Source organism: Cyprinodon variegatus, unplaced genomic scaffold (genome assembly GCF_000732505.1).
Source record: "Cyprinodon variegatus isolate N-32 unplaced genomic scaffold, C_variegatus-1.0 Scaffold885, whole genome shotgun sequence".
Lineage (NCBI taxonomy): Eukaryota > Metazoa > Chordata > Actinopteri > Cyprinodontiformes > Cyprinodontidae > Cyprinodon > Cyprinodon variegatus.
The window spans coordinates 319,048-335,093 of record NW_015151338.1 but is presented as its reverse complement, the minus strand read 5'-3'; the positions used below and the strand labels follow the sequence as shown (position 1 = coordinate 335,093).

Below are 16,046 nucleotides of genomic sequence, written 5' to 3'. Positions count from 1 at the left end.
AAATACAAAAAGTACAGCTAACACAAAAACTGGATTAGCAAACACAAATATAACACTAATAATAATAACCAGAACAAAGACTAAGGATACTTGCTACAAAAGAGAAAATGCTGCATTTACGAAAATGTAGGGCAGTGAAATGCAAATACTCTGCAAATACATAAAGGACACTAACACGCACAATCAACACACAAAAGACATGGAAAGGAACATTGCATTAAGAAGCAAACACAACAGCAATAAGATATAAAGCTCAAAAATACCTATGCATAACAGAAGAGCTCCAGAACACTAGAAGGTGATCATTAACTCTCATGGGATCAGACCCTTAACAAAGATGGTGCTCTGATTAAATAGTTGAAAAAAGACTCAAAGGAAAATATATCTTATTTTCTTTCCCTCCAAATGTCCTCCAGCAAGGCATCCCATATATGTTAAAATTTTTTTAGGTGTCTGTTCCATAGACATTAATATTGTATATTTTGTAATGTTTTTGGTCTGGTTTTGCATTTCTTCCCCTAATTTGAAGCTTTTTTTTTTTTTATAATTTTTTTATTTTTGCCACTTGCAATATTTTTTTCCTTTGCACGCATTTTATGTTTTAATCTGTGTTATGAGTTTGCTGTACTTTTTGTGTTGCAACACATTTATGTATTTGTAGCACCATTGCACCCTTTCACATCACACCTTATTAGGCTGTATACTTACTAATGTTCTTGCAAAAACCTGTGAGACTTTCACCAAACAGCTGATTTTCTAATCAGATCAAATTATAAAGGGGGACTTTTGCTCAATCAACAATCAAATGAAGTCAGATGAAAAGGGGAGCTAAATTCAGATCTATACATATTATTTATTTATTTTTTACACATATAATAGGATCTATTATTTTAATTCTACTTCACAATTAAGCATAACTCAAATGGAAGTTTGTTGTTGTAGCATAAATAAGTGGTTACAAATGAAAGAAATACTAACAGGTTTGTATTGCTCTCTAGGAGTTTGAGTAATTTTGATTGCTAATTACATTTTTCACATCCATCGTAGCACGCCGCTCTTCTCCACGGAGGAGAAATGTGAGTGGGCCAGAGAAGGTTGTCCTGCACCTGGACGAGCTGGCCCTTTTATTTACAGCCGTGGCGAGGATCAAACTCTGACTGGCTTGGACACCTGCAATTGGCAAATATGTTCTCCATCAGTGAACTACAGACTTTTTTTCTGGACAGGAAGACTGGGAAACCATTGTTCTCTTTAGCAATGGCAGCCAAGGTATTCTGGGACTCTTCGGCACTTGTCAGAAACAATAAGTTATTCATCCTAACTTAGTTATAAGTTTTAAGCCAAATGAAGTTAATCTACTAAAATATCTAGCATCAATTCATAACGAAATAATAACGAATAGCTATGGATTTGCTTTTTATAAATAATATGCAATCGTTTTATACTGTAAGTGTTTACAGAATATGTTCCAGTCAACAAATAACAAATAGTGACTCAACACATTAGTTGATAATACTAATAGCATTGTTTTATTGAACCCACCCAAATATATAAAAATACCTATCTTCTTAGTAAGCATTAGCCGTGGTCTCAGGTTAAACACAAGACAGTGGAGCTCCTTATTCCCCCAGTCTGATACATGATATGCACTTTTTAAACAAATCACCTGGTCTCTGCTTCTATACAGTCCTACACAAGGCCATGGGGTTTGAGGATTTTGCAATGTCATCTGGGATTAAAAAGGGGCAGCACATCAGAGCCCTAGGCCACGCCACCTGGAGCCCCAACACGATCCCGGGCACTGCTGCATTCAAAACCATCCACAGCTTAGCTTACTGCCAAAAAATACTTGCTCAACCAAACGACACGGAGCTCACAAAGCACCGTCTCAGAAAAGATTACAACCTCAACAAGAAACTCTTTGATTGCAGGTCTGTTTGAAATGTTATCAATATCATCATTCCTGCAGACCAACAAAAAGCATCTCTAAACAACGTAGTTTGGCTGGACCTTAGCTTGCACGTCGATCTTCTGGACAGAAAAAAAAGATGGGGAGGGGATCACTGCAGAGAATAAAATGCTGGCTTGTTTAACAAGGCACACGTGCAATGACAAAGCGATTCCTTTCTCAAAGTTGATCACCCACCTGCACGAAGATTAGGTCAGATATTTACCTGAGCTGCCAAGTTGTCACTCATGCTAGAAAAAAAAACAGAAAGCCACACAGTATACATTCATCCTTCATCTCTTCAGGGATAACAGATAAAATCCTGCAGAGAATAGAGAACAGGGGCTTACTTGTCCTTTTAACCATCTACAAAAAATCCAGTCAACAATTATTACTCAGATCAAACACAGAATAGTGTTTACAAAGAGCCTTACAATCAAGCTGAAATGAATGAAAAAGCAGCAGTTAAATCATTGCTGTTGTTATGTTAGGGCTGCATTGTATCAGGAAATAATGATATCATTGTGAAACATGGCAAAGTTTATGTTGCTTACTGTTAACCTGTATTGAATTCACTAGTCTCTTGCTTTTCTATTTTCAAAGTTTTCCAAGAATTTACCAGTAGCTTCAGTGCCTTGGTGACTGACGTCTACATTAAGCATGGAGATTAAGGATGTTAAGGTTCAAGCAAAGGCCCTAATATTTTACTGATATGCAGTATAAATGCTTGGAGCCAAAAATATAGTACATTAACCTAGTAGGGATTGAATTATTGTAATATTTTGCAAAGACTTTTTTGCAGAAAATCATTTTTCAATTGATTCTCTATTTTATGTTTCATTCTTTTTATTAATGTCTTATTTAGTATTCTATTTTTTATTAATATTACTGTAATTATATGAGTTCAATTTGGTTTCTTATGAAATTGCTGCTATTGTCTCCATTAAATATTTCCATTACAAATGTATATTATATGACGTGTATTACTGAGAGTGTTTCATCAGATTGTACTCTGGCGCCCCTTTGTGGAAGAGAAATGAAGTGCAAATGTTTCTATATGTCCTTTTTTCAAGAGCCCTGTTGCAAAGGAAATTTATTTAAACCAACAAAATAGTCAAAGACATGTTTTTTCTTCTTTTAATAGTAAAAATAAACGAAAATTTTTACTTAGATGTGAATAAGAAATAATTATGATTTTACATCATGATAATATCATTATATCACTGCTAATATTAATTGTATATAATTATTATTACTTCCTTATGTGAGTAAAACACTTTGCCTTAGACAAGCCTCAAACTTAGATGGGTGCCAGGTTATAATCTGTTATAATTCAAGTTACCATGTTATACATGTTAACTTTTTTTTGGAAAAAGTCATAGTTTTAAAAAGTGGACAAATACTTTACAATGCAAGAAAAATATCAATATATATATAAAAATGTATATTAAAATAATCGGTCAAATAACTTTAAGAAACAGGCAATTTGCTGCGTTTTATTCATCTCCTGTACGTGCACGTCCCCATCCCGTCATACATAAAGAACATAATATGTCATCATATAACACTGACACGAGCAAGGGAGGGGCTGCTCTGCTGCAACATAGATTAGATAGAATGAATGCAACGGGCGTAAAGAAGACTTCCTGTTGATGCAAACATCGCAGCAGCAACTGCCTGACACATCTGGACTTGGAAAAAGGGGGGGGAGGCCTGGCTGTAGTGTTAGCGAGCTGCTGAGGGGAATGGACAGCATCTAAATGCCAACCTGCAAGACGGTGAGTGTGGCGGACTGCGTCTTTGGCATGGACTGCTGATCGTAGTGTGATTGTAATGTCGACGCGTCGGTTCCCTTTCAGTGTAAGTAATAGCCAAATCATTCCCTACAACCGCACGCTAGCTGCTATCTACTAGCAAGCATTAGCTTGTAGCGAAAGCTTGGCTCTGGAATGAGAGCGGCTAATAGGCTACGGCTAAATGTTAGCATTAAGCTAAATAGCATCGTAGCTGTGTGAAATCCTCGATAGACTTTGTAACTTTATTAAACCAAAATGGCTCGATATTTATATTTTATAATATTGAGTTATAGCTCATAAATGATATTTGAAGAATAAAAATATTTGTATTTGTTTAAGCATTTCAGTTATCTATGAAACATGACCATCGGCTAGCTAGTGTAGCTAGTTAGTCATTGCTAATTTGACTCTGAATGAGCAGCTTGTAGCGCTCAGTGGGTCGGTTCAAAGTGGTTAAGTGGCATTAACTTTTATTTAAACCTGTGGTTGAAGTGGGAGATGATTAGGAGTCCGTTTTAAAGGAAAAAATCTCGATGTGATGATGAAGCTAGCGCAAACGGCTAGCGGCTGTGCTATTTAGATCCACCATCCAAACCCCCTCCCTTCATCATTAACTACTTTACATCAAAGTTTTAAACTTGTTTCTTATGTGTCTAAAAAGGCGACACGTTTAGAGATTCGTGTGTAATATATAATTGTACGTTTTCGTGGATTAGCATCAACGTGTTAAGGTTGATGGAAGCATTATTACATCAAAAGAAGTGAGTTTTTCACATGTACGTAGAAATACTGTTTAAATGAACTTCTCAGTACAATTATGAAAGCGCTGCTTTTAGATCCCAAGTGTCAGAAACATCTCTGGGTTTCCTAGGGTGCGATGTGGGATGGCAGATATGTCAGAACATTTTGTTACAATTTGTTCTAAGAAAGTGAGATATGGCAGGACAGGACAAAGTGCAGGGACATTGCAAAAGCATATTATTCTCACTTAACCTACGTTCACCCAAGTCATCAGTGGCAGTCTTCACTACCTTATACAGATCTTACAATCATAGAATAGTTAGAGAAATTCTGGTGTTAAAGCAGCAAAAACATTATCATCGTTCTTCTCTTGATTGAATTAGAATATCCCTGAAATAAGATGTTATTGCTTGACATTTCCAACTGTTACCATAATTAGTCCCACAAAGACATGCTTGATTTGATTGTTGCTGCCAAAATAGATGCAGTGTTTACAACTGCTTTGTGGTCTTGAACCAACTTATTCTTTTGTTATAAGATCTCTGTTCTGGTGTGGTGATGGTTGGATTGTATTGATTCTCATTTGGTTTCTGTTTTTATTACTTCATCGGGTCCATTAGAAAGCTGTTATTGTGTAGTGCAACTTTATAAAGATGTTAGAAGTAACAAGCAGGATTCGTTTTTGTAGTAGTAGCCTTGGTAAGGTTGCCTCTAGCCCATGATCTTGTGATATTTGTTACATATTTATTGATGTACCATAAACATTAGATCTCATGTTTGAAAGATGTCCATTTTCCTCTTTATTGACCATACCAAAAAAGTGGACTTTGTTTTCTAACTTTGAATATGTTTCGCTTCCCATCCAGGAAGCTTTTTCTATTCAAAATTTTTAAATTAGTGTTGAGTTCCAAGCTTTATAGAGTAACCCAACAAAGTCTTGTTTTGGATTAGAAAGCATGCAAATTGAACCGAAAGAACAGGTCCACTCCCCTTTATTGATTCTTAAAGACAATCGGTGTATCTAAATCTAGAAAATCAGATTTTTGTTTTAAAACTTCAGTTCATCACTATTTTCTTTCCATGCATCCATCAAATCTGTTTGGGTGATTCAGAGAAAAAAAAAAACCTAATTTTGAATGTGTGTGTAAACTTGAAATGAGGACATTTCTTTAGTGTATTCATACTTATATTATATATCAACTGGCTTCTGTGCATTGTTCTCCTTTGTTCATTGTAGTCTTGCTGTTTCCTAGATCTAAACTGCAGTTGGTCATGTGCCCATTTCTGTTTTAAGGATGTTATATCAAATTTAAAATATCAAACTATAACTTTAGCCAGTCCATTGATACTTTGAGTTAAAAGTTAACTTATTATCTAAATAAGACTTTGCTCATTTTTTGAGAATTTATTAGTAATATTTAGTTTTTTTAAAGAAGCCAAAGATGGCATCAAGTGTTTTAAGATCCTTTTTTTTTCTATTTTCTGATTAACATGTAATTAGCCTGAAATGAAAAATTTGTCTTATTGTTTCGTTTCCAGTGAAAGAACCCACCCATTGAATATGAAATCTTCATGGCTTTGTGTTCTTTTCAGGATGAGTCTCATTTTCACATTGGCGAAATGATGCACATATTACTCTCCCTTCAGTCCTTTAATGGTCTGGTCTATTTTTATATCGTCGCTTTAGTATCCGTTTTAAATTGTTCTCCGTTCTTTGCTTGTTAAGCAGTTCTGGCCCAGGCCTGGTGTGGCCCACAAACCGTTTTTCAAAGTAGGCAAATGCTGCCTGCTGATGTTGAAGAAAGCATTAACAGCTTGCCTGCTGGCTTTTTTCCCCCCCTTCTACTGAAATGACAAACTTTTTAATAAATGGTCTGTATACACCAACATAGCAGCAGCATTCAGCCCATGCTCTAACAAGAAATATATGAGCTGCATTAGCTTAGCTTGCATAGTTTCGAGTCGAGGCAAAGCATGTGATCCTCACGCATCATGTACATTTCAGCTGCTGAGCATGTATTCTTTGGCTGCTCTTCTACTTTGCCCTATCCAGTTTACATGGCATTCTGTGTGTGCATGAGTATGAGTTTTTTATTCATCTAACAGAAGTGAAAGTCAGTCATCTTCCTATATATATATATATATTTCTTAGTTTTAGTTTTAAAGTAACCCTCCCTTTCTGATGAGAAGACCTTGAGGTTTGTTAGACAGATATCTCGGTAAGCTTTCATGATTGAAGTGTTTACATCCTCTGCGTGCTGCTGGTACACACGTTGGAGAGGATGATGTTTAATATCCTGGTCAGTTGGGAAATGTGGGGCAGTCAAGAGGATAAGAGAGAGAAGTTAAAGCTAGACATATACTGCAGCTGAAAGAGGTAGTTCACCAGTTTTAAACAAAGGTTCCATCTAAGGTTGTCCATGAGCTTTTAATACAGCATTATTTGCAATTAACAACTCATTCTTGCCGTTGTGATTTAATGTAAGTGCGGATTAGCTGTCCCTGAAAGCTGAAGCAAACTGCTTGTCCTAGATGGGCCTAAACTGATGCAAAACTACTTTCTAGATTTCCAAAGTCTCATATTTGTTACGTTGTATTTTATGAACCTTTAGACTATTATGATTATTCTACCAGATGGCTATTTAGCAGTGATTGTAAACAAAGGAAATGGCAATAAGAGGTGTTCCTCAACGATCTTCCTGTTTGAGACATGGACGGAGAACAGAGCAGCGCATTTCTAATCTAAATTAACTGAGAAAAAATAGCGGCTGTCAAGCCAAAAATCAATAGATGTCTGATTCCATGGTAGTTTATACTTTTTTATTTTTATTTTGGTTTTGTGATGTAGTTAATGAGTTTTTTCTTCATGGGAAGATTCTTGAAGAACCACGTCCAGTAACCATTTCTCTATAACTTTACTTCCAATGCAGATATACCGACTGTTTTAGTTCAAAGCATGGCAAAATCTGCTGTAACATTTTTAAAAATTAATGTGTTTTGAAATGGAGGATAATGCCAAAACTGTCAGGTCAGCTTCAGCCTCTTGGACTGGCTTATTTGTCTTCGTATTAAATGGATACGCCTAGAGAGTTCTCTTGTGTAATTATGTATGAAATTACTGAAGTTTCGTTTTGAGGCAGTTACTTATCTGTTCTGGATCTCACGCCTAACTCCATACCACTTTTTTTTTCCTTTTTTTTTTTTTCTCTCTCATACACCTAAAGTCACGGAAAGTGATACATGAAGAGCCCTAAGGTAAATTATTTGGTTTTGGTTCTAAAAGGCTGTATCCTGTTAACAATTTTATGAACCACTTGAATTAAAAAAAATAGTTTTTATCAGTTAATCTTTTTATATATATATATATATATATATATATATATATATATATATAGAGAGAGAGAGAGAGAGAGATAAATATATAAGTATGCCCTAGATTTTCAAGAAACCAGTTATACTTATCTGTTAAATTAAACGTTAAGCTTTTTAGTACATGTTTGTGTCATGGGTGGTAGGCTTTGGGAAGATTATCATTTACCCTGGTTGTTGTAAATACTTTTCTTTGCAAGACTTCTGAAGAACAGTTGGTGTGTTCCAACCTTCCAAGCAAAACCAGATTTTCCGCTTTCCCTGCCAAACGCTATATGTACAGTACACCTTATACGGCCTGGCTCCAATGATTGTTAACGTTTCACTACAGTCACAGACGGGTAGACTTTGTACAGGCTTTTGCGTAAGCTTTATCTGCTTTCCCATCAGTTACCTTTTAAGGTGTGACTATTCACCCAAGAGTTTTCCTTTTAGCACTTAAACCTCTCATTTGAAACCTTTGGAAAGTGATTATTCGCACCTTTTAGGCTTAACTTTATAACCATCTGCCTAATAGTGTCTTAATTCCTTTTGCCAGGTAAAGTCCCCCTGATTCGAGATGTTATCATCTACACTACACTGAAGGGTGACATGATTGTGTATATATATATGTAAATTCTAGATTTGCGCTGTTTAGGGTCGCTCTACGTTCCAGTAGCTCTGCTAGCTTGGTGCTGATGTTTATTTTTAAGAGAACATTATTTCCCTGCTTTTAGGTTACTTTCTTTTTTTGGATGTTTTTTGCCTCTGGTTTTTGAATGCTGTGAAACTGGAATAATTAACATTTAATTATAATTCCTTTAGCTGAAATTATACTTAGAACTACTTCTGCAAGTACTAGCTGAATTGAAAAGAAGCCGCCAAGGATAGAATTAAGGGCAGATTATACTTCTGCAACCGCACACATCAAATGTCGCTTGGGTCTGGTGGCGAACCAGTTTTGCTGGTATGCTTCTGCACCGTCGGTCTGGAATTTCCAAAACAACAATGGTGCGTCTGCGCAGTCACGGATATTGAGCTAAAGTTTCTAGACATCGAAGAGGAACAGGTTCTGTTAATGGAGTTGGCAAAAAGAGCGAATAACCTTTCGTCGTAGTTGTCCATTGTAGTTGTTCCTCGGTTTTTAAAAATGGCGCACCCCGCCACCGAATCGAGAGGGATGACCACACAGACAGCCAGAAAGGCATAACAAGGACCAATCACAGCTGCTTTTTGTCAGCGCGCTTCCGCTTGAGGTCTGTGCGGTTTTGCGACCCTCTGTAGTCAGGATTTTTTGAGGTGCGCAATGACGGTTGTGTGGGGGGTGTGGCCATGCACAGAGACAGATTTGATGAGAGAAGAACAAGAAATTAAGGCCATCTCTTCTATCAGTCTTTGTGGGCAATATGAGATCTTCAAAAAACAAGTTAGAAGAACTCTAAGCCCTAACAAGGACCCAACAAAAGTATACTTGCATCATTATGTGTTTTACTGAAACGTGGCTGTGAAATCATATCTTGGAATCCAGCATCACTGGTACGTTTTCTAACCATACCAGTAGACTGAGTTCTAAGGAAGATTAGAAAATTCAAAGGTGTTGGCGACTGGAGAAGCAACTGTGAAGCCGTCTACAAGAATGGAAAGGACAGTCTGTACTTCCTTAAGAAGCTTAGGTCCTTCGGTGTTTGCAAGACAGACCGCTACAGAAGATCGTTCCTGAACAATTGGTAAAAAAAAAAAAAAAAGAAAATATGAGTTACTGCAACATTTAATTTCCCCTTGGTATTAATAAAGTATTTTTAAATTGAATATGCAACAACAACTATAAAACAGATTTTTGAAGTTGCTGGAGTTGTTGATCCAGGAAGTCCAGGTTGTTGCATGCTTGAAAACTTGGCCTGGATCCATTTTATACCGTTTCTGCACAACGCAGCCGCGTTACAAAAAAAAAAAAAGTGATACCCTGCGTATTCTGTTTTTAAAGTGTAATGGTATCAGTCATACTAGGGATTTCAGATAACTTAAAGCTATTGCAAGAGTCACTTAAGTTTTCACCAGCTGCATGGAACATAAAGTAAACCAGCTCTGCCTCATCAATTGCTGCAATTTGTTGCAGGGCCAAAGAGTGGTTTTTATTTTTCTGCACTTTCTGTTGCTAGCAAGATAGAAATATTGTGCCATTTTAAAATAATTACTGCAAAAAACATAAAGACACTTTAGTAATTAGAAAATTTCCACTCATCATGGTTGTTTTGAAAGTCTGTTTTTTGATTTAAGATTTAAATTGTGTTATGGTTGCCACCCTAGAAGGTAACCTTTTCATATTTGCGTATAAACGCAGAACACAAATGGCAAAAGGAGTGACATGCTGCACAGCAATGCATTTCAAAACACGCCAATTTGTGTGGGTGTTCATTCTTAGTTTTTCCTTTAAGCTTGAATCACTTTCCAATGAGCATCTGAAAGATTTTTGTCAGGTCGAACCTTCAACTGAATATGTTTCTTATTGATATCTAATGTATTATCTAGGCCCGATCCGATCCACGTATCGGATCGGGACGCCGATATTGGCAAAAAAATGCGTATCGGCAAAGCATGTAAAATGCCGATCCAGACTGCCGATCCAGTTTAAAAAAAAAAAAATCCGGTCCGTATTTTCCAGTTTTGCCGATTGAAACGACCCATTCTACTATTTTGCGCCAGTGTTTCCCTGTTTTGCATTTTTATTAAAACTTNAGTGCAAAAACCTGGATCGGGACATCTCTAGTATTATCAAGGTGCAAGGATGTCAACACAACCCCCTGCATTTTTATTTGAATCGACTAGGCCTGGGTGATTAATCCAATTTGCTCTTAATGATTTACTTTTCTGATTACATCTGGAGTTTTGGTTTTCACCATTGACCCCTTAAGTTTCCATAGCAAATACTAATATATCATCATCACTCTTTGTTCTTAATGATTAATCATATCTGAGAAACACGCTCACTGTGATGCCACTAGGTGCATTTAGTTCGTTATATTTTCATTGTTTGTTTTGAAACATGATTGCTTAAAAGCATGTTTTCAAATTGTGTTTCACAGATCACATTTGCTTCACTTCAAGCCCATAATAACTGCTTGCTCTTGACCAATAAAAATGTTGTTGCTGTTGTTAATACAGAACAATTGAAAACTGTAGTTGCTCATCACAGCAAAGGAAAGCCCACCCCAGAAGTAACATCAATAAAAAAAATTATTGGAAAGTGTTTTTTAAAAATAAAATAGGAGGAAAGAAAAAAGTAGATTGACTTTTTTTTTTCTTCAAAGTTTCATTTTATGATTACATTTTTTATTTTTATTCTTAAAATTTCCACTTATAAATTTTACTTCTCGGTTGCTGCAATAATGAAACATGTACTCCACTTTTGAAACTGTCTTTAAGCTTACCTATTTATCCTGCTTTTTACACATAGACCTCGGAAGCAGAAATATAATATTTTCTCTTCCCCTACATCTCACATTGGTTATAACATCCTGTCTAACCTCTCTCTCTGCATGAATACACAAAGCAGCTGTAAGCGTAGAATATTAAAACAAGCTTTGTTTTCTTTCTTTTCAGGCTGTCGACAAGCTGGAGAAACATATCCAAGAGATGGACGACGGCAGCTACATCGAGTTTGATGTGCCGGAGTTCAGTAACACGGTTCTGACCCAACTCAACGAGCTGCGGCTTCAAGGAAAGCTCTGTGACATCATTGTTCATATTCAGGGTCAGCCGTTTCGAGCTCACAAGGCCGTCCTGGCGGCCAGTTCACCCTACTTTCGTGACCACTCGGCCCTCAACACCATGAGTGGCCTTTCCATTTCAGTCATTAAAAGCCCCGAGGTTTTTGAGCAGCTCCTTGCGTTCTGCTACACGGGTCACATGTCTCTCCAGCTCAAGGATATTATTAGTTTCCTCACAGCGGCCAGCTTTTTGCAGATGCAGGCAATCATCGACAAATGCACCCAAATCCTGGAGAGCATCCATTCCAAGATCAGCCTCCCAGTTAGTGCCGGTAGTCCAGATAAGGAAAGCTCACAGATCAGTCGCAATGGTGTCAATGACAGCAACCTGTTCATAAACCCTACCCAGATCTCCCCCCCTTATTACCCCCGACACAGCCAGGGGGCCAGCGAAGCTCGGTCGGAGCAGGCAGGTAAAGGCCCGGGACGCGTGCGGCAGCAAGAAGAGGGGCAATCGGATCGCGGCAGTAGCGACGGTGTGTCAGAGCACGACGCAGCCATGGAAGGAGACGCCGAACAAGTAGAACTAATCGGCAAAGATGGGCAAGTCACAGACGTGCATATAAAAGTGGAGAAAAACGACAGGCCGTCGTACTCTGATAGTTCCTCGGCTGGCGACGATGGTTACCACACAGAGTTTGTGGATGGAGAACAGATTGTCGCTGTTACTGTGGGTTCCTATGGTCCCGTAATCCAGCCTGCCACCTATTCTTACTCAGGGCTGTCCTCCTCCTGCTTTGTCAACCTCAGCAACTCCAGTCCTTCTCGCTCCATCCTTAGCAGCTTCAGAGGCGGGAGAGCCAGATCAAAGCGCCCAGTGGCTATCCCCGCAGGAGTTCTAAGTCAAATGAAACCCAACTCGGATGATGCTGAATCCGCCGTCGGGTCTGCAGGGTTGGAAAATGATGTGCGAGAGCGCAGCCTTCGGAGCCAGTGGTACCCTTACAATGAAAGACTCATTTGCATCTACTGTGGAAAGACCTTCAATCAGAAAGGGAGTCTTGATCGCCACATGCGTCTGCATATGGGAATTACCCCCTTTGTTTGTAAATTCTGTGGCAAGAAGTACACCAGGAAAGACCAGCTGGAGTACCACATCCGTGGCCACACAGACAACAAGCCCTTCCACTGTCAGATCTGCGGTAAATGCTTCCCATTTCAGGGCACCCTTAACCAACACCTGCGGAAGAAGCACATGGGAGCATCGGAGGTTAGCAATCATCTGGACTCCCCAGAGAGAACCGAGGATAGCTTAGGTCAAAAGGATCACGGGGATGCGCCGGAGGGGATGGCGTATGAGGCGCAGTATGCAGAAGAGGCACCAGCCAATGATATTGACGAGAGTTCCAAATGCAGTCCGGAGGAGGCTCAAGCATCCAGATGTGATTTTTAAGGTCCTGCTTCAGGTTCAGGAAGCTTTAAGAAATGATTAGTTAAACTCAGCTTAAAGGACTCAATTTTTTTCTGGAATCCCTCTGCTACAGACCTTTCTTGATACAAGCATTTCTGTCAGTTTTTTTTTTTTTTTGTAAAATCCATGCAGAGAATGAGTGAAAGAAAGTGGATGCTTTATAATAGAAATTGTTTCAAGCAAAGGGAGTCACAACGTACTATTTTTGCGGTGGTCCCAATAATCACGACCTCCAGTTGATTGCTCTTTTTATCTTTCCATGTTTTTTTAAGAAAAGAAAAAAAATATTTACAGAGTTATATAGGCATGTTGCAATAATTGATAATGTGAAAGCTCTGGTAAGATGCTTGTCATATCACCTTTTTACCTGACCCGTTTTTGCACATGTGGCCACTGGAGGTCACTGACTCACAAGGAATGATTTTTCTGCCAGTGCAAAGCTTCGTGTGACATATCCGTTTAATACCTCATTTTGCAACTACATACTCATAACAGACAGTATTTTAACTTAAATGAAACTCACCGGGTTCTACCTCATAGCCAAGAACCTATCCAGCACAGACGTGTTCACAGTTTAAAATCCGTTTTTCGCTTTTGTGTACAGTTTATCTTCTTGCCAAAACGCTGTAACACTTATTCTTTTTACACAAAGCCTTGATACTAGGATGGGAAATATTCCTTGCTGATTGTATGGACTGGGGACAAGGTCCTTGTCAATTGTCTATGGTCAGCCAGGTTAAAATTATGATCCAGAAGGTGCTATGTTAGGAGTGCATTAAATTTGCTAGCTTACATGTTTTCCTTTGGCAAAATGTTGAGGATAAATTGAGAAAATGGCCCTGTTATGATTTCAAGATACATGTTATTGTCTGAGTTTTATAACACATCATTACTTGAAGTCTCATTTAGTTGGTCCAGGTGTTGCTTTTAGATGCTTTCATCCATGTGATGGGTGAATCATGTCCACAAAGTATACCTCTTTACCCTGTAGGCAAATTTACAATGGATTAGCATATGTGTATTTGTTTTATGAAGGGGAAGGCTTCCATGTGATTCTCAATAGTAGTTGCTGTTAACTAAGCGCCACCTAGGGAGCGGCTTGGAACAATATGCAAAAACGAATGAACAAAGGAATCTCAGCCATTGCCTCATGGTTTATATTCCATCATCTAGAAAAGCTAATTTTTGTCTGTTTTTATCTTTTTTTTTTTTTTTGGTTGTAAACCCAATTAGGAGTGTGTTCCTTTGAGTCTTTTTATCATGGATGTCGCAAAGCTGAATTACCGTGAAATGATTAAGGTTTAAAAACAAAGTGGTTGTTTTTTTTTTCTAAAAAGTATTGCTTCACTCTGCAGAATTAGGTCGCTTCTTAGTGCTACCCTAGATATTAAATAAGCAGAGCGTTGTTGGTCATTCTTAATGCATATTTGGAAAATGACTTTGGTTGGAGAAAAGTAGAAAAACTTTATTGACACTCAGCAATCTTATAAATTCTATTGGCTAAAGGTCTTGCTTGTGGCATGACTTTTTTTTTTTTTTAATCCTATATTCATTGTGTTATTTGGGATTAGGGAAGGTTTTTTTTTTTTAAATATATATATATTAAAGGCACTGAAAGTGCAAGACTAATTGTTTGCAAGTTTTAAACTTAGCCGGGTGGTTGTCTTTGTGCTACTCTGCTCTTTTATTTGCCATCCAGCTGTTAAATGCCTTTGTGTGTGTGTGTTTTTTCAAAGAGCACCTACTATATACTTTTATTTTTCTCCTATCTGGGCCGTGTTGAATTTTTGCCAATGAATTAATAATTGATTATATTATAGTTTTCTTTCATATTGTTTCCTTAATTATTGTGTTTGGTGAAAGATTCTGCATAAAATTACTTAAGTACTTTTTTTTTTTTTTTTGGTTTCTCTTCTGAATGTGCTTCTGTCATCTTTACTCTTTTATCAGATACAGTAGCAACACCAAACTGTGGGGAAATTCTGCTTAGATCATGGCTCGCTTTTTCTTTCCCTCTGTGTACGAATCAACAACAAACTCTTTTACTCATCCCAAGCAGTTTGTCAGCCTATAAATGTTTACTAAGTAAAAGTTTATATCTTTCAAACGCTGACTGTTGCTGCTTTGTCAGCTGATCCGACTTTAGAAAAATAAGTTGTAGAATCGTTACCACTCATTTGGACTACAAGAAAAACATCCATACTTTTTCGGAAACTGTCAGATTAATTTCTTGAGTGATGAAAATTAATCTTGTGCCAAGAAGTAACACCAAAGACTGATAGGTGATTTTTAGAGTCAGTTTTGATTATACTGCTAATTTAATACTAAATAATGTAGAATTAGTTGATTGCTATTTGCAAGTTTGGTTTCTCAGCTTGTTACAATCAGTTGTGTAAAATTTAAAGAACATTTTAAATAGTAAGGTAACTAATGTTATATTTTAAGCCATAAAAAAGTTAAGTATATAAAAAAAAGTTGTCTAATAGGTTTCATAAATATTAAGTCTGCAAAATCAAAAGAGAGGGAGCAGAGTGGCATCTTTAACCTCGTGCCTTGCCACAAGCTTTATATCAAAGTCAATGCTGGCACTTAGAATATGCCTCTTTTATTTTGAAACTATTTTTAAAAAGTCAAACACTTGAGAACATGAAATAGCTCGGCCAAAAAACACAGCGTCTTTTATAAGTATTAACACCCCATCGTTTGGATACCCAGCAACCATATTTGTTGTATTTTATTGGGATTTTTTGCTGTAGAAAAAACACAAATTGTTGCATTATTGTGAAGTGGAAGGAAATATTTACAAATGTAACATTTTCAAACCTGAAACATCTTTGATGAACAAACTGCGTTTGCTGCAGTAAGACTAGACACTTATGTGTCAATGTTTTCTTTGTTTTTATTTGTACGATTATTAGCAAAATAGGTTAATTTCCATATTTTTCTTACCAAATTTTGATTTGTCCCTGTATTAAAGTTTCAGATAAAAAAATGACACAATGCTAGCTTTTATTTCAGGCACCCCCTCTGGGAAG

The 16,046-nt window shown here is 37.4% G+C and overlaps 1 protein-coding gene across 2 annotated transcripts; it reads left to right on the top strand.

Moving 5' to 3' along the window:
• Positions 1–3,552: 3,552 nt before the first annotated feature.
• zbtb34 (zinc finger and BTB domain containing 34) lies at positions 3,553–15,679 on the top strand. 2 transcript variants are annotated; one of them, XM_015397761.1, is made up of 2 exons: positions 3,553–3,726; positions 11,434–15,679. In XM_015397761.1, the coding sequence occupies exons 1-2, from the start codon at positions 3,709–3,711 to the stop codon at positions 12,991–12,993; spliced, it is 1,578 nt and encodes a 525-aa protein (XP_015253247.1). In that variant the 5' UTR covers positions 3,553–3,708; the 3' UTR covers positions 12,994–15,679. The 2 variants fall into 2 exon arrangements, with proteins under 2 accessions (XP_015253247.1, XP_015253246.1); XM_015397760.1 differs by having other exon boundaries at positions 3,554–3,808.
• Positions 15,680–16,046: the final 367 nt, after the last annotated feature.